Source organism: Diplotaxodon limnothrissa, linkage group LG16, assembly GCF_057381915.1.
Source record: "Diplotaxodon limnothrissa isolate DT_005_m linkage group LG16, D_limnothrissa_male_GT1.1, whole genome shotgun sequence".
NCBI lineage: Eukaryota > Metazoa > Chordata > Actinopteri > Cichliformes > Cichlidae > Diplotaxodon > Diplotaxodon limnothrissa.
In genome coordinates, this window is record NC_140611.1 from 2,774,187 (window position 1) to 2,797,544 (window position 23,358).

The following is a 23,358-nucleotide window of genomic DNA, read 5'->3' on the forward strand; positions in this document are numbered from 1 at the left end:
GGGCTTTCGCTTTGGTGGCCTCAGAATCTCATCTCTGATTTTTGCAGATGATGTGGTTCTGTTGGCTTCATCGGGTGAAGGCCTCCAGCTCGCACTGGAACGGTTCGCAGCCGAGTGTGAAGCAGCGGGAATGAGGATCAGCACCTCCAAATCTGAGGCCATGGTTCTCAGCCGGAAAAGGGTGGAGTGCCCACTCCGGGTCGGGGATGAGTTCCTGCCCCAAGTGGAGGAGTTCAAGTATCTCGGGGTCTTGTTCGCGAGTGATGGGAGAAGGGAGCCGGAGATCGACAGACGGATTGGGGCTGCAGCTGCAGTAATGCGGACGCTGCACCGGTCCGTCGTGGTGAAGAGGGAGCTGAGTATAAAAGCGAAGCTCTCAATTTACCGGTCGATCTACGTCCCTACCCTCACCTATGGCCACGAGCTGTGGGTAGTGACCGAAAGAACGAGATCGCGGATACAAGCGGCAGAAATGAGCTTCCTCCGAAGGGTGGCTGGCCTCTCCCTTAGAGATAGGGTGAGAAGTTCGGCCATCCGGGAGGGGCTCAGAGTAGAGCAGCTGCTGCTCCACATCGAAAGGAGCCAGCTGAGGTGGTTCGGGCATCTGACAAGGATGCCCCCTGGGCGCCTCCTGGGTGAGGTGTTCCAGGCATGTCCCACCGGGAGGAGGCTCCGGGGCAGACCCAGGACACGCTGGAGAGATTATATCTCTCGGCTGGCCTGGGAACGCCTTGGTATTCCCCCGGACAAGCTGGAGGAGGTGGCTGGGGAGAGGGAGGTCTGGGCCTCTTTGCTTAGGCTGCTGCCCCCGCGACCCGGCCCCGGACAAAGCGGATGAAGATGGATGGATGGATGGAAAATAAAATAAAAATGTCAGTTACCCACAGAGTTAAAAGCCAGGGAATAAAAATAGGTTTTTAATAAAGACTTAAAAACTGGCACTGATGCAGCCTGTCTAATATGGAGAGGAAGGTTATTCCAAAGCATCGGCGCGGCAACAGAGAACGCTCGGTCTCCTCTAAGTTTCAGCCGTGACTTTGGGACCGAAAGCAGCAACTGCTCAGCTGACCGAAGGGAACGAGTGGGGACGTGGGGCTTCAACAAATCAGACAAATAAACAGGTGCCAGACCATTTAGAGATTTAAAAGCCAATAAAAGGACTTTAAAACGGATCCTGAATTCAATTTGGAAGCCAGTGTAAAGAGGCCAAAATCGGAGTGATGTGATCAAATTTTCTTCTACCAGTTAAAAATCGTGCCGCAGCATTTTGCACTAATTGCAGGCGTGACAAAGTGCCCTGCCCAACCCCTGTTAAAAGAGAATTACAATAATCTAAACGTGAGGTAATAAAGGCATGAATAACGCTTTCCAAGTCACGCTTGGAAAGAAAGGGCTTAACCTTTGATAAACGTCTGAGGTGATAAAATGCTGATTTTACCACCCCGTTTACATGGTCATCAAAGGTGAGTGCAGAATCAATTTTAACTCCGAGATTTGTGATCGAACTCTTTAGTTGGGAAGTCAAAGCTGCAAGATCAACATCCAGAGTATGAGAAGAACGATTTGGGCCAAATAAAATTGCTTCTGTCTTCCGATCATTAAAATTTAAAAAGTTGTTTGCCATCCATGCTTTGACATCAGTAAGGCAGTCAAGCAGAGGTCCAGTTGGGAGACTATCAGAATGACTAAGAGGTAAGTAGAGCTGGCAGTCATCTGCGTATAGATGGAATGGCACTTTATGCTTTCGGAAAATCGCGCCAAGGGGCAAGAGGTACAATGAAAACAATAACGGCCCAAGAATAGATCCCTGTGGAACACCCCAAAGCAGAGGGGCCACAGAGGATGAAGCCGACCCCAACTTAACACAAAATGTCCTATTTAAAAGATAGGACTTTAACCACAAAAGTGCCGAACCAGTAATTCCCACACCGTGCTGTAAGCGGGAGATCAGCAAATCGTGATCCACAGTGTCAAATGCAGCTGTCATGTCCAACAAGACCAGCACTGCATATTTACCACGGTCTGTCGCTATCAGGATGTCATTCATAACTTTTACGAGGGCTGTCTCCGTGCTGTGGAATGGCTTAAAGCCGGACTGAAAGATTTCTGACAATTTAGAGTCATTCAAGTAGTCCATCAACTGAGTATAAACAATCCTTTCCAGAATCTTACTAAGAAAGGGAAGCTTAGAGATCGGTCTAAAATTTGATATGACTGAACTATCTAAGCCTGGTTTCTTAAGTAAAGGATGTATGACTGCTTAAATTCCCTAGGTACTTGACCAGACAAAAGACTAGTATTAATAATGTTCAGAATGTGTGGTCCGATGATAGGAAATACCTTTTTAAGAAAACAGGGAGGAACAACGTCATTTGGAGAGCCACACGGTTTAGCATTCAACACAAGTTTCTCTAAATCAGATAAAACAATTGGTAGAAAAGCAGAGAACAGACTTGAGCAAGAACCATGCATGGCTGGGTCAGCAATAGGTAGAGTCGGAGGTCTCAAACTAGCAACCTTTTCCACAAAATAATTAAGAAACTTATTGCACATAACCGCAGAAGAGTGCAAAAGAATATAGCCTTCCGGATTAAGTACAGAATTTATAGTGTTATATAGAACACGAGGGTTATGCGAGCTGGCAGCAATAAGTTGAGAAAAATAGGAGTGCTTGGCAGCCTTTACTGCTCTCTGATAGACTTTCCAGCTAGTCTTAAGAGCTTCCATAGAGACGCACAGCCTATCTTTTTTCCACCGTCTTTCACATCTTCTACATTCTTTTCTAGCGGCTCTGGTAAAATCAGTTAGCCAAGGACTAGCCTTTGGCTTGCATTGTCTGAATATAAAAGGAGCGACAGCGTCGAGGACAGATTTACAAGCAGAATCCAAACAAGAAACTAATCCATCTGAGATGGACAACTCAGGAGGATAAGAAATAAATTGGTCAAACAATATGGAAAACCGCTCGGCAGTATCTGAGCCAAAAGCACGATAACATCGAGCAGGTACAGCACGCTTAAGAACAGGATTAAAAAGAACAATATCACATAAAATAGGCATATGGTCAGAGAACACCGCATCCTCGACAAGTACGTTTTGGACAGATAAACCATGTGATAAAACCAAGTCCAGTGTGTGACCACGTTCTTGAGTGGCACCTTTAACAGACTGAATAAAGTTAAAAGAGTTCACTAAGTCCAGAAAGTCCTTAGCCAGGGGCTTCCCCGGGCAGCAGACGTGTATATTAAAATCACCAAGTAAAAGGATCTGGTCATACCGTGATGCACAGTCAGCAAGAAACTCTGAGAACTCGGATAAAAACTCCTTGTTATATTTTGGGGGCCGATAAACAATCGCACACAACAGCGAAGACGAGTGGCCCAGTTCGCACAAACAGAGTTCTGGTGTGGCGTGTCGATGGGGATAGCTGCTTAAAGTCAAGATGTGCCTTAAAAACAACAGCTAGCCCTCCTCCGCGACCAGAAACTCTCGGAACACTAAAAAAGGCACAACCAGCCGGCAGTAATTCAGAAAAGGCACTTAACTCACCGGGTGGAATCCAAGTTTCAGTCAAGCAAAGAAAATCCAGTGCATGGGAAGCGAAAAATTCCTTCAAAATGAATGTCTTATTTGCCACCGATCTGGCGTTAATTAATCCCAACCTGAGAGGAATTGGCTCGGGAGCTTCCGAGGCAGCAACAACCAGATCCACAGGTCGGAGGTTTGTTTGGTCCACTCCACGCCAACGCAGATGTCGGAGAGGAGAGGGTTTTGCAGAACCCTTCTCGAGAGATCCCACAACAGGAACCAAGCAGGAGTCCACCGGGTCCAAAGCACGCAACGGCACCAAGAGTAGCGGGCAGGATCGACAAATTGAGCGAAGCTCATGAGGAAAACAAGAGATCCTGAGTCTCAGTTTGACAAGGCGACCTCCACGGTTACCTCGTCTCCTGCGTCGCTTCCGCACATCCAGTGGCAATGGTAAGGAGCGCCAGTGAGGTGGTGTTACTTCCAAATCGGGAGGCAGAAAGCCTTGGTTGTCATTTCCAAACCGAGCTAAAGCTTGGGTAGATGAGCCTATTTCCAATAATGTCTGGCGATCATAAAACAATGCAGGGCTGACATGTTGCACAAAATTGACTAAAAACAATAAAATAAAACAAATAGAAGAGAGCGATAGACGGCATGCCAAACACACAGGCGCCATCTTTTAGCACGTGACACATCTCTCACTCACATTAATAATATATCGCTGATAGGAACGGCAGATACATCATTGTTGCTGGTACCCTAATGCAGAAAAAGGTTTTGTTGGTATGTGCCCTGAATTTTGATGGTGCTGAATTCGCTAATAGATTGCTGAGTAACATCCCCTTTCTGAATACTCATTTGCTGATCCTTGGTGGAGACCTGAATTGTGTTTTTGATCCAACCTTGGATCGATCTAGTCCTCGTAATTTGACGCAATCATCTATGTCTAAAACATTCTCAGATTTTATGAAACAGAATGATCTTGTTGATCCATGGAGATTTCGCACCCTTCATTCAAAGAATTTTCATTTTTCTCTCAGGTCCACCAGTCTTATTCCAGGATTGATTATTTTTTCATCGACAGAACTCTTAATTCATGTGTCAATTCTTCTGACTATTCTGGTATTGTAATATCTGATCTTTCACCTCTGCTATTGGATGTTCAGCTTTCTACCTATAAACGTAGTCCTCCACTTTGGAGGTTTAACTCTGAATTTATTTCAAGCTCTATTGAGGAGTTCTTGTCCTTCAATCAGGATGATTCAGTTTCATATTCTCTGCTATGGGAGACTCTTAAATGCTACCTGAGAGGTCAAATTATTTCTTACTCTGTTCGTGCTAATAAAAAGATTAATGCCAGGCTTAAAGAACTTATAGCTGCAATTAGTAACCTTTTTTTTTTTTTTTTTTTTTTTTTTTTTTTTTTTGCCTGTCCCGTTTGGCTCTTTTGCTATCAGAATTGTTGTCTAAAGGTAAAGAAAGATGCCCAACGGATTTACTTTACCAAACTGACCATCCCAGCCTTGCCGTAATGGTCCATTTGATTCACCTTTTATTGTTTATTTTATTTTCACTTACTGAATACGGGACAGACTTGACTGGGGGAAAGAAGGGGAGAAAGAAAGAGGGAAAGAGAAACAGCTGAGAAGAGGGACGGGGGAGAAGGGCAAAAGACAAAAACCAACAGAACGGGCAGAGAAAAAAAAATGCATATATCAATCACCTGGATCACCTGCTGAGAAAGAAAAAAGAAAGCAAGCAGAAGAGAACAAGAGTAATAGAATAAACAACATCACAATGATATATGGGAATATGACAGTAAATACTAAATGTTAAACATTATTGTGCAGCACATAAGATCAACAGAACACAGTGTGCTTTGAGGTAGGAGCCAAAAAGGGTGTAGTTTGTGGGTGTGATCACCCGTGTGTACACCTGTGAGCATGGACGCGCTTGTTTTTTGTTTTTTTTAAAAGGTTCCTTCATGTAATAATCTGCTAGAGGGTGTGGGGGGGCCACAGCCCCGTCCTCCAGGGCGTGAAGCAGGTGTGGAGGAGATCAAAACTCCAGACATCCAGAGGCCCCCAGAACACAAGAGACCAAGGAAGACCAACAGAGGGGCAGCCGCGCCACTGTCCCAGAAAGAGCTGAGGAGAGTCCCAGATGAGGGCTCACTCAGCAGCCGCGGAGCAGAAGCCAGGGGGAGTTGCAGTGACGCGCCCGTGAGCTCCGCCGGCAGCCAGCTGCGCCTGAGTGACCGAGCCCCAGGCCGAGAGGCTGGGGGCACCCCACCTCCGAAGTGGCCCGAGCGAGCCCCAGGCTCCAGGCCCCGATAAGCGGCCGCCAAGGAGTGAGCCGGTGTGTACCTGGACGCCCATCCCCGGACACAAAGAACCACCAACGCACCGATGTCTGAGGGGGTCCGCCACTGGCAGGGGAAGTGGTGGTAGGGGGAGATAGGCCTCCAAACCTTGGAGGGCCTGAGATGTCCCCAGAGAGGTGGCGCCTGACACCCAACCTGACATATAGACACAGACATACAGGCACACACAGATACAAACATCCATTCCCACCCTCATGCTCTCATATGCACTTACTCCACACTCAACCAACTTGGAGACAGACATAAAGAGACGCTGCACACACGATCACACTCCCCAAGCGTACTTTACAAACCGGGTCTAGTTACCCTTGCCCCTGGAGGGGGGAACTGCACCCAGACCCAGGTGGTGTTTCCCTTTTCCCTGCGGTGGGGGGAGGCAGACCGCCCCGACTCCGCAGCAGCAGGAAGGCTCCACACTCCAGACCGCAGTCGGACGGCCAACTCCTCCTCCTAGTCCTAGCCCCCCTGCTCCAGCAGGTCGCAGAGAATGGGGGTGAGAGAAGACTCCAAACCTCCCTCCACCCGCTCATTGTAATGTTGATGCATGTGTGTTCTAAGGTGCATTTAAAACCCAGGAGGGCTTGGAGCTACCTGCCAGAGAGCAGCAGGTAAGCGCATGGTCCCTCCTGCTAGCCCTCAATGTCTACGTGTATTTAAAATTGAGAGGTGGGCAACGATGCCAGGGGTGGGGTGTACACCCTGATGGTACTTTGGACTCCGTGTATCGTGCCCACCCCCAAGATCCTATATGTATGTGTAATGAGAGTGTGAGTAATGTGAATGTCTAAGTTGTGGGATAAAATTGAGGCAGAGGCAGCCAGAAGGGGACAGAGGGGGGGGGTAGCCTCCTCTGCACCCTGGTGACATACCCCTACTCCAAGGCCCTGCATGTGTGGGTGGTTGTGGTGGAGCGGGAAGAGGGAGGCAGCTGGAGATGGGGAGGGAAGGAAGGGAGGGGCAAGTGACCCCTCCCTGGGGCCAGCTCCCCCGCTGACCCCAGTAGGCACCCCCATACTCCGCGACCCGCCAGGGAAAGACCCATCCAGACCGGGCCCAGTGCAGCAGCGCCGCCCGGCCCCACAGAGCCCGGGACAGTCCACCCAACCCCACCACAGAGAAAACTGCACCCACCCCACCATCCACTCATCTTCCAGACTACATAAGACAATAAACACCCAGGCTGAGATCTTCCTCCACCTCTCCTGTATCTCCCCCTCCTGCAGAGGGAGCTCCTGAGGAGAGGAAAGCTCCTGCAAGATGTGACAATCTCCCCCACCAGTTGAAGAGCCCCCCAGGTGGCTCGACGCACCGGCGGCACCCTGCTCCAGGGCTGGGCCCCCATGCACCCACCCGCCCACAACCCCGGCAACACACCAACCAGGACCCAAGCCCCCGAGGCCCGGTCCGGGTCCCAGCCCAGAGACGGAGCGCCCCCAGAACCTCACGCCCATCCCGGACCCACCCAGGGGCAGCCAGGCTACCAGGTCAGTAACCCACGTCCGTCAGCACAGACCCTCCCCTAGCCCCGCTGCACGCAGCCGCGAGGAAACAGTCACCTGAGAGCCAACAGAGCCCCTAACCGGACATGACCGCTACCCCGGGTTGAGCCCCCCAAGGAAGATGCCTCCGGGGAACCCCCCGACGCCCTAAGCCTGTCCCTACCCCCACACCAATCACAACAGTGAAGGCGGGACCAAACTATGACCCCCCACCCCCACTAGGTGATGGAGCTGATCAAAGGAGCCCAGAGCAATTGATCTGATGTGGTGGCAGAGGCTGTATCAAGACTAATGTAATCTAATAGATAATTTCTATATTGGTTAGAATTAAGATTATTTTTATTTTTCCAGTTCATGAGGACTGTTTTCTTGGCTATGCATAGGGCAGTGAAAACCATATGGGCTATATTCTTTTCTGAAGTGACATTATCTAAGCTGCCCAACAAACACACTAAGGGGGAAGTTGGAATGTTACATTTCAGACACTTCGATAAGTCTTCACATATCTCGCGCCAAAACTTCTGAACTGGTGGACAGAACCAAAGAGCGTGGATATAATTGTCCGGTGAATTGGTTTGGCAGTGTGAGCAGTTGTTGGTAGACGAAAAGCCCATCTTGAACATCCGATGACCTGTATAGTGCACTCTATGTAATATTTTGTATTGAATTAATTGAAGACTGGGATTTCTAATTAGATGAAAGGTTTTTAAGCAAATCTGAGACCAGAAGTTTAGGTCTAAGTTAACTGATAAATCCGCTTCCCATTTTGCAATAGGAAGTGATATTGATTCATCTGTTTTAGAAAGCATTCTGTATATTTTGGATAGTAATTTGGGGGGTTTAAGAGTAAGAAATTGAACCACACTTGGTGGTGTTTGTAGTTCAACTTGACCCGGTTTAAATTTCTTTTTTACTATGGATTTAATTTGTTGATATTCTAAAAATCTTTTCTTGTTGATCCCATATTGTGTAACTAGTCCGTCAAATGAAATAAATTCTGTTCCTTCTAGTATATGTTCTAAATATTTGATTCCTTTATCACTCCAATCTGAAAAGTTTATCATATTATTGTTTTGTAATATGTCAGGGTTGTTCCAGATAGGTGTACGTTTGCATGGGATTAATGAAGACGCCGTCAATTTTAGAAACTCCCACCATGCTGTCAGAGAAGAGCTGATGTTGATGCTTTTAAAGCATTCATGTCGTTGGATGTTTGAGCTGATAAATGGTAGGTCTGAGATCTCTAGATTATTGCAAAGTGCTTGTTCTACATCTAGCCAAGGTTCATCTAAGAGGGTGTGTTTTAGCCATCCTGAGATAAACTGAAGCCTGTTGGCTAAGAAGTAGTGCTGAAAGTTAGGCAGTTCTAGTCCTCCTTTATCCTTGGTCTTTTGTAGTGTTTTTAAGCTTATACGTGGGGGTTTATTTTTCCAAAGGAATTTGGACATACATGAATCTAGAGATCTGAACCAATCTTGTGGCGGTTTAGTTGGGATCATTGAGAATAAATAATTTATTTTTGGTAAGACCATCATTTTTATAGCGGCAACCCTTTCCATGAGTGATATGGGTAGACATTTCCATCTAGCCAGATCATCTTCTACCTTCTTTAAAAGTGGGATATGGTTTAATTTAGTTAGATCTGCAAGCTTGGGAGAAACATTAATACCTAAATATTTTATATTTCCCGATTGCAGTGGTGTAGAAGAGGAATTATGGAAGGAGCAATTAATCGGTAGGACTGTAGATTTTGACCAGTTAATTGAGTAATCTGATATTCTTGCAAAAGAGTTTATCAATTCAATCACCCCAGAGATATTGGTTTGTGAATTTTGGAGAAAGAGTAACACATCATCCGCATAAAGGCTGATTTTATGTTCCACGTTCTTGCATTTTATGCCCTTAATTACTGAATTCTGTCTAATTGCTGCTGCTAGTGGTTCAATAAAAATTGCAAATAGTGAAGGGGAGAGTGGGCATCCCTGCCTGGTGCCCCTCAAGAGACAGAAGCTGGAGGATGTCTGGTCATTTGTTCTAACACAAGCTGTTGGGGAATTATATAATATTTTTAACCAGTTTATGAAAGAGGATCCAAAACCAAATTTGTGTAAAGTTGCAAATAGAAATTTCCAGTTAACTCTGTCAAATGCTTTTTCTGCGTCTAAAGAGAATATTGTAGTTTCTAGGTTTTTACTGTATGAGTAGTCTATCAAATTAAGTAATCTACGTGTATTTGTTGATGAGTGCCTACCTTTTATGAAACCAGTTTGGTCAGGATGAATTAAGAGGGGGGTTATTTTCTCCAGTCTCTTTGAGAGAGCTTTGCAGATTATTTTAAGGTCTACATTTATAAGGGATATTGGACGATAGCTTGAGGGATATACAGGGTCTTTGCCTGGTTTTAGCAGGAGATTAATGTTTGCAGAATTCATATTTGATGGAAGTCTGCCCTTTTCTTTAATTTCCAACAACGTTCTGTAGAAAACTGGTGCTAGAATCGACCAGAATTCTTTGTAGAATTCTGCAGGAAAGCCGTCTGGACCTGGAGCCTTATTATTGGGCATACTTATCAGGGCTTCCTGGAGTTCACCTGGTGTCAGTGGTGAATCCAGTGCCATTGCTTGAGTGTCCAATAATTTTGGAAGAGTTATGTTGTCCAAAAACTGATCAATTTCTTTTTTAGATGGGTTTATTTGTGGTGAATACAACGTTTTATAGAAATCCCTGAAAATGTTGTTTATTTGTATCGGTTCATATATTGTGTTCCCAGATGAATCTTGAACAGCACATATAGTTGTTTTTTCTTTATTTATTTTTAGCTGGTTTGCTAGAAATTGACCGGATTTATTACCATGTTCATAATTTTGTAGGCGTAGTCTTTGTACTAAGAATTTTGTTTTTTTATCAATTATCTCATTTAATTCTAGTTTTGTTTTGCGTATTTTGTTCAATGTTTCCTGATCTTGGTGGGACGCGTAGGCTTCTTCTAGTGATTTGATGTTTTTTTCTAATTCCTGAATATTTTTGTTTTCTTTTTTCTTTTTATGTGATGAGAAAGAAATTATTTTACCTCTCATCACAGCTTTCCCTGCTTCCCATAGAACAGAAGCTGATGTTTCGGGAGTGTCATTATAGTCCAAATATGAAGTCCACTCTTTTTTAAAATATTTAATAAAGTCTTCATCTTTAAGTAGTGATATATTAAATCTCCAGTTTTTTCTTGGCGTAGTATTATTCTTGTGCATTAGTGTTAAAGATACAGGAGCATGATCGCTGACAGCTATAGGGTGAATCTCAGTGTCTGAAATGTCGTTCAGCAGTGAGCTGCTGACCAAAAAATAATCCAGACGAGAGTAGGAGTGATGGACATGTGAGAAAAAAGTATATTCCTTACTGGTGGGGTGAAGGGAGCGCCATGCATCGCAAAGACCAAAGTCACTCATATACTGTTTGATTATATTTGTGGACTGCCAATTACGCTGAGTTCCCGCTGTATTGAGCCTATCCATGTCTTCATTTAGTCCAAGGTTGAGGTCACCTCCAAGAACAAGTGTGCCATCTAAGTGTTCAGAGAGTGCACTGAAAAAACCGTGAAAGAATGAGGGATCATCAACATTTGGACCATATACACTTGCAATACATAGCTTTTTATCACGTATAGATAGTTTAATGATTAAGAATCTGCCCTCTGGATCTATAACTGTATCGAGTACTGTGAAATTAATATTTTTATGTATTAAAATTGCTGCTCCCCTTTGTCTAGAATTATAACAAGCTGAGAACACATTGGGAAACTCAGGTGTTTTAAGTTCATTCGAACCTCTAAGAGGTCTGTGGGTCTCTTGTAATAGGACAACATCCGCCTGTAGTTTTTTGAGTTGGTTAAATATTTTTAACCTCTTTACTCTGGAGCCAGCTCCATTTATATTCCATGTAATGAACCTCAGTGTACCCATAGATGTTTGTGTATAACTAGGGATGTATGCTGTGTGCGTTGCTTAGACAGGTGGAGAGAATACGTCACTTGTTCATAAATAAAGAGAAGGAGAGAGAGAAAAAATGTGTGGCGAGATGCTCCCTGAGTCTGACTTTGTGTATGCATAGTTACTAATATGAGTAGGCTTGGCTTAAGTGTGTGTGTATCTTATATGACTGTGTGCGCTGTCTGACTGATGTAAATGTGCTGCCGTTGAGCGCATGGTGCGTATGTGTCGAAATAAAGGATGTTTGTGGATGAGTGTCGAAGCAGGTGATCGAGGCAGTGAAAGGAATAAAGAAAGAAACCAAGGACAGGGGTGAGCAGCATAAAACCAAGAGGGGGAAAAGAGAGGAGGGGAAAAAAAAAAAAAAAACGAGAAGAAAAAAAAACAGAAACAAAACGTAAACATTCCAATTAAATCACTGACGGAGAGTGACGGTGTTAATTCTGCTATGAAATCACACTTTAAGATGCGATTTGATACTGGTAAGTTAAACAGATGTTAATGCAAGTTAGTGTGAGTGGATAGGGAAATGGTGTAGCTGATTCTTATCTGGTGTGAGGTTAATACAGCCACGGAGTGATGTTGGGGTCGCGGTGGAGCTGTCCGTCCACGTACAGCCGGTCCACAGCGATGACAGCGCGGGAGCCCTTCTGGATGAAGCTGCGTCGGATTGGGAAGAGGACCCTGCGTCGTTCCAAGATCTCTTTGGGGAACTGGTCGTTCACGCTGAAGTCCGTTCCTTTTAATTCCCTGCCGCGGCTTTTCACATGTTGCTTTTGTTTGAAGTGGCCGAATTTGGCCACGATAGGACGTGGTCTCCCGGCCGTAGCCCGAATGGGGCCGAGGCGATGTACCCGATCGAAGACGATGTTCTTCACAGTGTCCTCCGGCAGCTTCAGGTGGGTTTTGATGAAGCTTTTTACCGTGGTCTCCGCGTCCTCTCCAGCGGCTTCTGGAATACCAGAAAATACCAGATTATCACGCATGCTACGAGCTTGTAGATCGATAACTGTTTCTTTTATTTTTTTATTTTCTCTATTGAGCTGGGTAACATTATCTGTGAGACATTTCACCGACTCCCTTAGCGTGGCATTTTCAGCAGCAAGCGTTTCCACCTGCTGCTGGCTGTACTCCAGGGATTCTCGCAAGCATTTAAATTCTCGGTGAAGAATCTCCACCAAGGACAGCCTTGCATCGAAACTGGACAATCGCTTGTCGATTGACTCCAATATGTCGGCAATATCTTTGCCGGCTGGCGATGTTGAGCCGGGGGAATCTGCCGGGCGTTGTCTTTTCGACGACGGCGTCTCAGCTTTGGCCGGGGAAGCTGCACACGGGGTCTTCTTCATCACGAGATCCTGAAAGCACTGATCGATGTAATCTTGGAGAGTCTCTAAACTCTCCTCGTTGTTCTCCAGGGTGTTGGAGATTATTTAGACAAATAGTGTTAGTTATAAGACAATTGATAAGTGTATTTGGTAATGCTGAAGCTTAAATGAATTTGTTCAAATCTAAACTACCATTTGCTTTAATTTTCCGCCAAAATCTCCGGCGTCTGACGTCAGTTACAACATGAGTCGCTTACCTTGTCCGTCACTTCCGTCACTTACTCACCTGCTGCCCGTCCTCCTGTCTCCAGTCCCGTCCTCCAATTGCAATTAGTAACCTTGATCACTGAACCCTTCTCCAGAATTACTGAAGCAGCTCCTTGATTTGCAAGCAGAGTTTGATCTTATGTCAACCAAAGAGGCTGAGCACTTGTTACTACGCAGTCATGGCTCATATTATGAATACGGTGACAAGGCTAGTCGCTTGTTGGCACATCAGCTACGACGTCAGGCCTCCTCACAAGTGATGCCCAGTATTAAAAACTCTTATGACAATATCACTACAGATCCCTTGGAAATTAATTCTACCTTTAAAACATTTTACTCTTCGTTGTACAGGTCCGAATTTCCCACAGATAAAGCTAAAATGAATGAATGTGCTTCTGAAGAGCAGAATGGCTTCATAAAGAGACGGCAACTGTTTTTTAATACCCGTACACTCTTTAATGTTATTTACTCAAAGCATCTATCTGAATTTCCCGAACTTGTGATTTCTTTAGATGCTGAAAAGGCTTTCGATAGGGTGGAGTGGGAGTACTTGTTTGCAGTTTTAGAGAAATTTGGTTTTGGCGATAAATTTATTTCCTGGATTCGGCTTCTTTATTCGTCCCCTAAAGCCAGTGTTCATACTGATGATGTTTACTCTGATTATTTTGCGCTGGGTCGTGGTTGTCGTCAAGGTTGCCCTTTGTCTCCCTTACTCTTTGCCGTTGCCATCGAGCCTCTGTCTATTACATTGAGATCTTCTTCTGTATTCAGGGGTATCATCCGTAATGGAATTACACATAAAGTATCATTGTATGCAGATGATTTGTTATTATATATGACTGACCCCACACGCTCCATCCCTGCTGTTTTAGGTATTCTGGAGAACTTCAGCTTGTTTTCAGGTTATAAATTAGATTTAGGGAAAAGTGAGTGTTTTCCTGTTAATACGGCAGCACGTCAACTTCAACAGTCCAATCTACCCTTTCGTCTCAGTCATCTGGGTTTAAGTACTTAGGGATTAACGTGATTCGTTCTCTATCTGGCCTTAAATCAGCAAATTTGTCTCCTCTTATACAAGGATCACATCTGATATTCAAAGACAGGGTAATCTCCCCCTTTCCTTTAATCGGTAAGATTAATGCTGTTAAAACCAACATCTTACCAAAATTTTTATTTCAGTCGATTCAATTATTTGTGCTGAAACATTTTTTTGTTTCACTGGACAAGATTATTGGTTCTTTCATTTGGGGAGGGAAGCCACCCAGGGTTTCTAAAACTTCACTGCAGAGATGCAGATTTAGTGGAGGACTTGCATTACCTCATTTTCTAGCCCACTACTGGGCCTAAACTTTGCTACTGGCTAAAATCTTCTGGTTCGTCGTGGTGTAAGTTGGAGCTATCATCATGTAAGGGCTCTTCTTTACCAGCTTTGCTCTTTACCCGTAAGACCCTCTCTGTACACTGATAATCAGGTGGTTCTTAACACACTCAAGATCTGGTTTCAGTTTAGACGGCACTTTAATTTTGTAATGCCGTCTTCCTCGGCTCGTCTAAGCAACAACCATTTGTTTCCCCCTTCACTCTTGGACTCGACATTCTCAATGTGGTGTGACAAGAGTATAAAACAGTTCAAACATTTATATGTGGATGGTGTCTTGGATAGTTTTGCCAACTTGTCTTCTCGTTACGATCTCCGTATCACCCATTTGTTTCGCTATTTTCAAATTCGACATTTTGTTGCCAAGTGTTTCCCAAATTTCCCCTCTTTACCTCCAGAACAGCAGTGGGAAACCACGTTATCATTTATTCCTCATCACAGAGGAACCATTTCGAAACTCTATGATACTATCCTGTCTTTTAGTAACCACTCTAATGTTAAGCTTAAGTGTCCATGGGAAGGAGAACTAGGAATTCAAATACATGAGGAGTCCTGGGAACAGGCTATAGCGAGGGTACGATCTTCCACCTCCTGCGCTCGTCTTGGACTTATTCAATTTAAGGTCATACACAGGGTGCATTTCTCTGAGTCTAGACTTTCTGAATTGTATCCAGAAGTGGAAAATAAATGTGATAAACAGAGATGGGCAGTAACGCGTTACAAGTAACGCGTTACTGTAATCTGATTACTTTTTTCAAGTAACGAGTAAAGTAAGGGATTACTATTGCAAAAACGGTAATTAGATTACCGTTACTTTCCCGTAGGAACGCTGCGTTACTGCGTTACTAAAACCGTGACTTTTTGCGAGAATGTCTCACGACAGTGACGTAAGCGAGTGTGACGTTAGTGACAACAGCTGTGTGCAGATCAACAATGGATCATATATCGAGTGCAGAGAGAGTATGAGCGTGCAGCGTTTAAAGCGTGGAAGTACTGACCTTACTTTGAGTTTGATTCCATAAAAAGGGACAAAAACATTATTGTCCGCTGTGCGTGGGAAGAAAACTTCTTTTTACAGAAAAAACCCCTAAACTTCTGAGCAAGCACCGAGTAGCTACGACGTGATGGGAAACTCACAGAGAAACTCGCGGATTCTTCCACTGACCGTGGCACACCTGCACCAGGGTAAACCTCCGCCTGCCCCACTCCTGCTTTACAGGTGAAAATAGAGCAACAGGACCGCTGAGTCTTTGACTTTATTTATTTTCTGCTGTGTTTTACTTGCATCTATTTGAAAGACTGAGTGTAAACACAAAATTTTTTTTATTTTATGTGCTGGAATGTGCAGAAAATAGGTTTAAATGTTAAACTAATTTCTTCCAGTCAGAGAATGTTGCATATAATTTAATTTTTGCTTGATGCCTAAAGTTAAAAGATTAAAACTAATAAAACAAGTTAAAAAAGAGACTTTTCCATTTGATTACATTTTGTATGATGAACGTCACAGCGACGTGCCGAAGGCTGTCCAAATTACTACCATATCCCAGAATTCATAGCGCGGCCCAGCCAAACTCCAGTTTCCAGCAATGGCGGCCGCTACTAAGTTTTAAAATTACTCATACTAATCTTTCTGGGTCACAAAATAAACTTTTAACATATTTTCAGGCGAGAAAGTAGTTGTGTAAACATCAAATATCTGCTCGGTTTATCAAGATATCCCATATTTGCAAAAGTGCTTCGACGTTTTCAGAGGCGTCTGCTACCCACCAGCTCGACAGCTAGCCGGGAGCTCGAGGGTTACTGATGCGGCCGAGAGCGGCACAACTCCCGGCACATCATTTTCAGATCACCGCGGAGTTTCGCTGCTCGGGTTAAACATAATATATAAGTCACTTAGACAACCTAAAAATGTTATTGTTGGGCTTTTTTCAGTGTTTTGTTTGTTCGTGAGTAAATCGGTTTGGCTGAGATTAAAGTTATTAGATTAGATAAAATAAAACTTTATTAATCCCCCGGGTGGGTTCCTCCTTGGTTTTCACACAGCTGACTAAACGTCAAACAGAAAACTTATTAAACAGAAGTATGAGACAGTCGAGAATTTACACCAGTGTCTGGTTATATTTTAGATAGCAAGAAGCAGACGGCCGAGTTTATTAAACTCCACCGAGACAGCGGTGACGCTAATCAGAACTAGACCGTCCAATTTCACGCCTTTAAACTTTAAAGGCGTGTTTGTGTGTGTGTTTATACAATTGCTATTATGTTTGCACTTTATGTGTAATGTTACTGACTGCAGAGATCAGTAAGATGTGTGTATTTTTTATTTATTAGTTTTATTTATTTAATATTATTTTTTAATTGAATGACTGTCTAGTAGTTCACAGATGTCGAAAAACTGAGTGTGGTAAAGCCACTGATTTTGTTTATGTATATTTCTGCAATCTGCACATTGTACTGACTTTCATTTTAATGTTTACACCAGGGTTCCTTGTCAGCACTTTATGCTCAGATGTTTGTAAGCTAAAAATAAACTATTGTGTATGTTCAAATATACTGTTGTGATTGAAGAAGTTAAATAAAAATGTCAGTCATCAATTCATGCATCACCTCATGTCATCATAACAGAGGTCTGTCTTCCAGGAAAGAACAGTTTAAAATTAATGTAATATAGTATTGGCCATACTATATGATGTATTGCTTGTCTTTGTTTAATAATACAGAAGACAAAGACCTTAAAAAATAATCGCATATCGCATCGCAATCGCAATATTGGGGCAAAAAATCGCAATTAGATTATTTTCCATAATCGTTCAGCCCTAGTAATTATGTCATTGGCATCGGTGAGCCACTGTCAATATGTGACATATTGAAATCGCGTTTGAATTTGCGCTTGTTTTTTTGCTTTCACTTTGCAATCGTGCGAACTGTGTATAGAGAGCGACAGCACTGATCTGTGAGTGATGATAATTTGCGCACCAATTCCTCTGACATCGTCTTATTAATTGTTAGCTTACTATGCAAACATGACAAGTGAAATCTCCCGCAGCTTAAACATGTGAGAGGTTGATCGCGCAGAGAATCGCTGAGCTTATGTGAGTGCGTGTGTAAAAGCATTTCAGTTCTGCTGAGCCAAATAAGACAGGTCAGGGTGAAGAAGTGACAGCCAAAGAAAAGCTTACCACAAAACGGAGAAGTTATGACAAATCAGACTATAAGGCAAAAAGAAAGTGCAGCTTCATGGTTTCATGGACAAAAGAATTTCTGTGGCTGCAATATGACGAGCTAAATAACCAGGGCTGCACATAAGTGGTCCGCAGGTGCGCATTCGCTGTCAAAATAAAAAACACGCACAAGGGTTAGGGTTAAATTTAAAAACTGTACTTTTGAGTTAAAATATATATTTATAATTTTAATAAATGACAAATTAAAAAGGCATGAACATTTTTTTTGTATCGAAAAAATATCGAACCGTGACACCAAAGTATCGAACCGAACCGAACCGTGAATTTTGTGTATCGTTGCACCCCTAATGTATATATAAGTATATTTACTTAGGAAAATGAAGAAAGGTCAATTGTATTTCGGTAACTGCAAGTACTGTTTTCTTATTTCAATAAAAATATTTGCAAAAAATAAAAATAAAAGAAGTGCTGTGTCGACCGCACACAGAGTGTAAGCAGGTTTGTTTTATTCTTTAACTTCTCTTAGACTAAAGTTGAAACCATTACATCACCTAATGTGTGCTTTTAGTTTACTGGTAGCATTAAGTGTGTTACTCAGTGAAGATGCTAGTCTCCATGTAACTACTATGACGAGGCACAACAGATGTTTACAACAGCAGCAGCATAGATTCACATTCAGATCACTTCACATAGTCAGACTCACACAACCTACAGTCTTTACACACTACCAACACCGTTGCACGTCAACAGATCAACAAACAATGAGGTTGAGGAAAATAAAGAATTAGAATCAGGTTACGTTTTTAAAAAGCTTATAAATGTCTCTTTTTCTCTCTCAGACTGATGTCATGCACCAGAGTGTGTATGAACTGGTCCACACGGAGGACCAGCAGGAGCTCAGAAGAAACCTGGACTGGGCTTTGAATCCTCCTGATCCAACATCCCCCAAAGGTGATCTCACCCCACACGTGCTGTCATTCCTGTATGACAGCTCAGCACACACACTCCTTTACTACAGAGCCCTTTACCCTCAAAGGCTTTTCCCAGTTTCTCAACCTCGTTTTTCTTTTTTACTCTGTCTTTGCTTGGTAAAGTTTTAACTTACCTTTGCAACTGTGAGAGTTATTTCAACGGCATTGTGTTTGTTACAATGTTGGACCCAAAACTTGCAGATTTCCCCAGATTCTGCAAATCTTTCAATATTATCTTTGCCATCATCTAACTGAATATTATTTGTGAACTTCTTAAAGACTCAAATATGAAAGTCTTTGTTTTTGACCTTCCACTGCTGTCCACATGAACACAACCATGAACATTTGGATGTCAGTATCAGATGGTTTAAGCTGTAAGAACAGCCTCGGGTCAGATCACATGACCCTGTGATCTTCACTGTGGCTTATGAGGTGAAGTGTGTTTGGGTTTTAAAATGCTTATGTGTTACGTGTTAGCACTGTGTTTAAGACCTGTGGCCCTGACACAACCGACGGACTCCGAGAAACCGTTTGCACTCTCTTCTTTAAATCATTTGCAAATCTCAGGAACACATTTCTGAAAACATCAAATCTTTAAACCAGGACAGTTTGCTACATTATAACAACTCATGTTGAATTTGATGTGTCTCAAAAAGTTGAGGCAGGAAAAAGCAAAGCTGGAGGAACATTTAAATGAACCTGTTGAATGAACAGGTTGTATCTTATGGAGGTAGAGTTTCTCAGAAGATGAGCGGACGTTCTCCAGTATAAAGTTTGAGTATCTCATCATCCCGAGTACCTACTGTCATTTTAAAAATCTCTGTGCCCAAGGGACCCGGTTGAAAATCAATATCTAATGCCCATTCAGACCTTCAAGAATCACTGCATTACAAACACACCGACACATGGAAGTATGGCTCTGCCCACAGTTTTCTTTGTGGTTTTTATAGAGATGGAATTTGACAGTAGCTCATCTGTGGTCTGCTACAACCCGGAGCAACTGCCCCCGGAGAACTCGTCCTTCCTGGAGAGAAGCTTTGTGTGTCGCTTTCGCTGCCTCTTGGACAACTCTTCTGGTTTCCTGGTACGTGACATTTTCTATTTTTACCAGAGCTAACACATCAACACGCTGGACTTGACGTTCCCGTTCTCTGCACGTAGACATCTATCGTAGGAGTGTATCTGTGTATTCTTATAAACCTGGTGGGTTAAAGACATGAACAGGTATTTATGTAGTACTTTTCAGCTCTAACTGAACCCTCAAAGCCCTTTCTACTCACAGTCTGGATCACTAATATTCAAACTGATAGGCGAGCAGTTTCCTGAGCTTCATTTTCCCAGAAAAGAATCCAAACTTTTATCAGAGTCGTCTGCTACCTGTTTCCATGTCCCCATGCCCGCTAACGCCCACCTTCACTGAGGTTTTCCCTCAAAGATCCATCTTTACAGTTACCTGTAGTACTCACAGGTTATAAAAACAGTACATCTACTAATACAAATACAAAGTCACATCCATTACCAGAAGGATAACTGCTTATTTTGCTTACTTCCAGGCTTTGAATATCCAGGGAAGGCTCAAGTTCTTGCATGGGCAGAACCAGTGGCAAGAAAATGGAGGGAAAGCTGCGCCGCTGCTTGCATTATTCGCTATTGCAACTCCTCTTCAGCCTCCATCCATTCTAGAGATCAGAACCAAGAACATGATCTTTAGAACCAAACACAAGCTGGACTTCACCCCCATGGCCTGTGACGCAAAGTAAAAATACATTTCAGTACTTTGTATTCGACTGAGACACCTCACGTCTGTTTGTTTGTTTGTTTGTTTGTTTGTTTGTTTGTTTGTTTGTTTGTTTGTTTGTTTGTTTGTTTGTTTGTTTGTTTGTTTGTTTGTTAGGGTTAGGAGGTACAGTTCGGTTTGAGATTTGTGTTAGCCACATGCTAAAGTGGAGCATTTTCATTGGATGTTAGATTTCAGGTGCCATCGCTCATTTTCTGTTGAATGATTTTCAAAGTGAGACAAAGAAATCTAGCTGACAAACTGCAGACTAGTTATGCTGAACCTCCTAAGACCTGAACTCTTCCACGGCAGCATTTTTCATTTCTCTTTGATATCTGGGCTGATTGGGACCTGATGAATGTAAAAATAAAGAATTACCAGATTTTTTTTAATCTAATTTTTGTTTCTAAGAAAAATGAGAGCCACGTATGAGGATATTTGTTTCAATAGAACAGTAGCAGTATAATGTCCTCGTGAGTGGCTATCAGGCCCTTGTAGACCACAATTGAGTATTTTGGTCCAAATAACCCAAAATGTGACGTCCACATATGTGGACGCGAGGTCGGAGGTTAAGTTAAGTTGTGTTGTACCTGTTTTGATCATATGTATCCTCCTTCATGAGATCCATGGGTGTGTCAGATGGGTGGGAGTTGTTTTATTTTTTAGAAAAATGGAGAAAACTAAAACAACATCACACTGGTAGAAGTTTCACAGGGTGACTATACTAAAATATAATACTATAGTTTTTTGTTTTTGCTTTCTTTACAGTGACATGTGGAATGAACTGTAAACAGCTGCCCGAGGTAACTCTGGTCGTTTTTTGTACAGGGGGAAGATAGTGCTGGGGTACACGGAGGCTGAGCTGCGGGTGAGGGGCTCTGGCTATCAGTTCATCCACGCCGCAGATATGTTGTACTGTGCAGAGAACCATGTCCGAAGTAAGTAACCAAAAACCAGCTGTCAACCAAAACAGTCTAGTTCATTCAAAGATGGGGCTGAACACTTGTGCCCTGTGCAGTGCCTGAAAATCCCTCATTTCCATTCTCTGCGAGGCGTTCTTCTGATTTGTTGCCTCGTGTAAACACAAGTTTTGATCAGCAGGTGGGTGGAGCTTCTGTGGTCATAACCAGAGCTGTGTGACTGCGAGGATAATATCAGGAATTACACATCAGGAATTAAATCCATGTAGACATTGAGGGTTCTCGGGAGGGGCCGTGCTAACACCTGCTGCTCTCTGGCAGCAGCACCATGCTCTCCCTTGTTTTAAATGCACTTTAGAGCAACATGCAGCAACACTACACATGAGCGGGAGGAGGGAGGTATGGGGTCTTCACACACCCCCGTTCTCTGCTAGCCATTGGGGCGGGGGGGCTTTCTCCCTTTCCTATCCCTCACTCATGTCTGTCCCGTCTGTAACATCTGAAAATAAAATATAATAAATAATAAAAACAAAGGTCGATCAAATGGACCAATACGGCAATGCCACGATGATCCATTTGGCAAAGTAAATCCATTGGGTATCCTTGTTGGTCTTCAGACAACAATTCTGACGGCTAAAGAACCAAATGGGACAGGAAAAAAAAAGGAATTACACAACAGTAGGAAAGAACAAGTTGTATGAAATTGTGTAAAACAGACTGAAGCCTGAGCTCTCAGCATGTGTCTGTGTGTTACCCTCATGATGTGAAAAGCTGTGGTGTGTTTGTTCTTTGCAGGCATGTTGTTATTACCATGCCTGCACTACTGCTGCGGCTGATTTAGCCCATTTAGCAGGTTACATGAGCTGTTATATGTCTGCTTTAATACTGAAGAGAATTACCAGCTTGACAAACCTGACCGTGACTTCACTCCTTCACCTGCCCAAATTCCATTTTACCACAACCCAGCAGCCTGGCGAGCTCTGTTTCCTGTATGTGGTAAAACAAATTACAAAAGCCTTTAAAACTACAAAAATTATTATTTATTTACTTTCAGACATTTCATAAATTAATTAAAAAGGTCTTAATGTGTGCTACTATTGCAATTACTGCTGTATACGATTACAAAACTGGATAAAGAATAGTTAAAAAAACCCATAACATTCAACACGTACAGATCCAAAGTCTTCCTCCTCCTAGCGTTATTCCCGCTCTGCAGGGTCCGCTTTTCTGCAGTTTTTGTCACTTATACCATACCACATACCATCACAGTCGCGCTCCTTGCATCTTCTCCGTGATCGATGCGATGCCCAGCCGCTTTCGGAAGTCGGTGTTCATGACATGGTCCCATAGTTTCAGGCCCAGGCACCATCGCAGTATCCGCATTTCCATTGTGTGAAGGGCCTGTTCGTGCTTTACGATGGACGGCCAACACGCTGATCCATAAAGTAGATCTTTGACTTGAGGTGGTCAGGTATTCGTCGGTCGCACAGGACACCAGTGACTTGGCACCACTTCATCCAGGCCGCATTAATCCTGGCTCGTACGTCTGGCAGGATGTTGCCGTCATTGCTGATCATCGATCTGAGGTACCTGAAGTGAGATACTTTTGCCAGGTCTTCCCCATCGATGCTGATGGTGCCGTCGGTTTGGGGGTCGGCTTCTAAGTACTTAGTCTTCTTGGTGTTCAACCTCAGCCCGTACTCACTCTGGCGTGTCTTCCATTGCTGCGTTTGGCGTTGCAGCTCCATTCGGGATTCATCTGCGAGGAAGACATCAATGGCATAGAGGAGTGTCCAAGGGCAGGGTGCTTGGAGGTCAGCGGTCACGGTGTCCATGCAGAGGATGAAGAGAAGCGGGGACAACGCGGAGCCTTGGTGCATGCCCACGGTGATGCTGAAAGGTGGCGATGTTCCCACTGGGCTTCTGACTGTGCTGGTCACGTTTCTGTACACGAGCTTGATCAAATCGACGTAGGCCTCAGGGACCCCGTGTGATCACAGAGAGTGCCAGATCAGGTCATGAGGGACTCTGTCAAAAGCCTTCTCCAGGTTGAGGAAGGCCATATGGATGGTCTTGGTCTTCTCCCGGTGCTTCTCCTGCTGCTCCTGCCGCATCCTTTGACGAAGCCACACTGGTTGG

At 43.6% G+C, this 23,358-nt stretch overlaps 1 protein-coding gene across 1 annotated transcript in view; it reads left to right on the forward strand.

Annotated features, from left to right (window-relative positions):
• The window catches only part of LOC146615563 (aryl hydrocarbon receptor-like), a 59,758-nt gene that overhangs the window by 26,221 nt on the left and 10,179 nt on the right, over nt 1–23,358 (forward strand). Inside the window, exons 5-8 of the mRNA XM_085373694.1 lie at nt 18,391–18,502; nt 19,473–19,606; nt 20,076–20,278; nt 21,128–21,237. Of these exons, the coding sequence (XP_085229820.1) occupies nt 18,391–18,502; nt 19,473–19,606; nt 20,076–20,278; nt 21,128–21,237 (559 nt within the window). The remainder of the gene's footprint in view (nt 1–18,390; nt 18,503–19,472; nt 19,607–20,075; nt 20,279–21,127; nt 21,238–23,358) is intronic.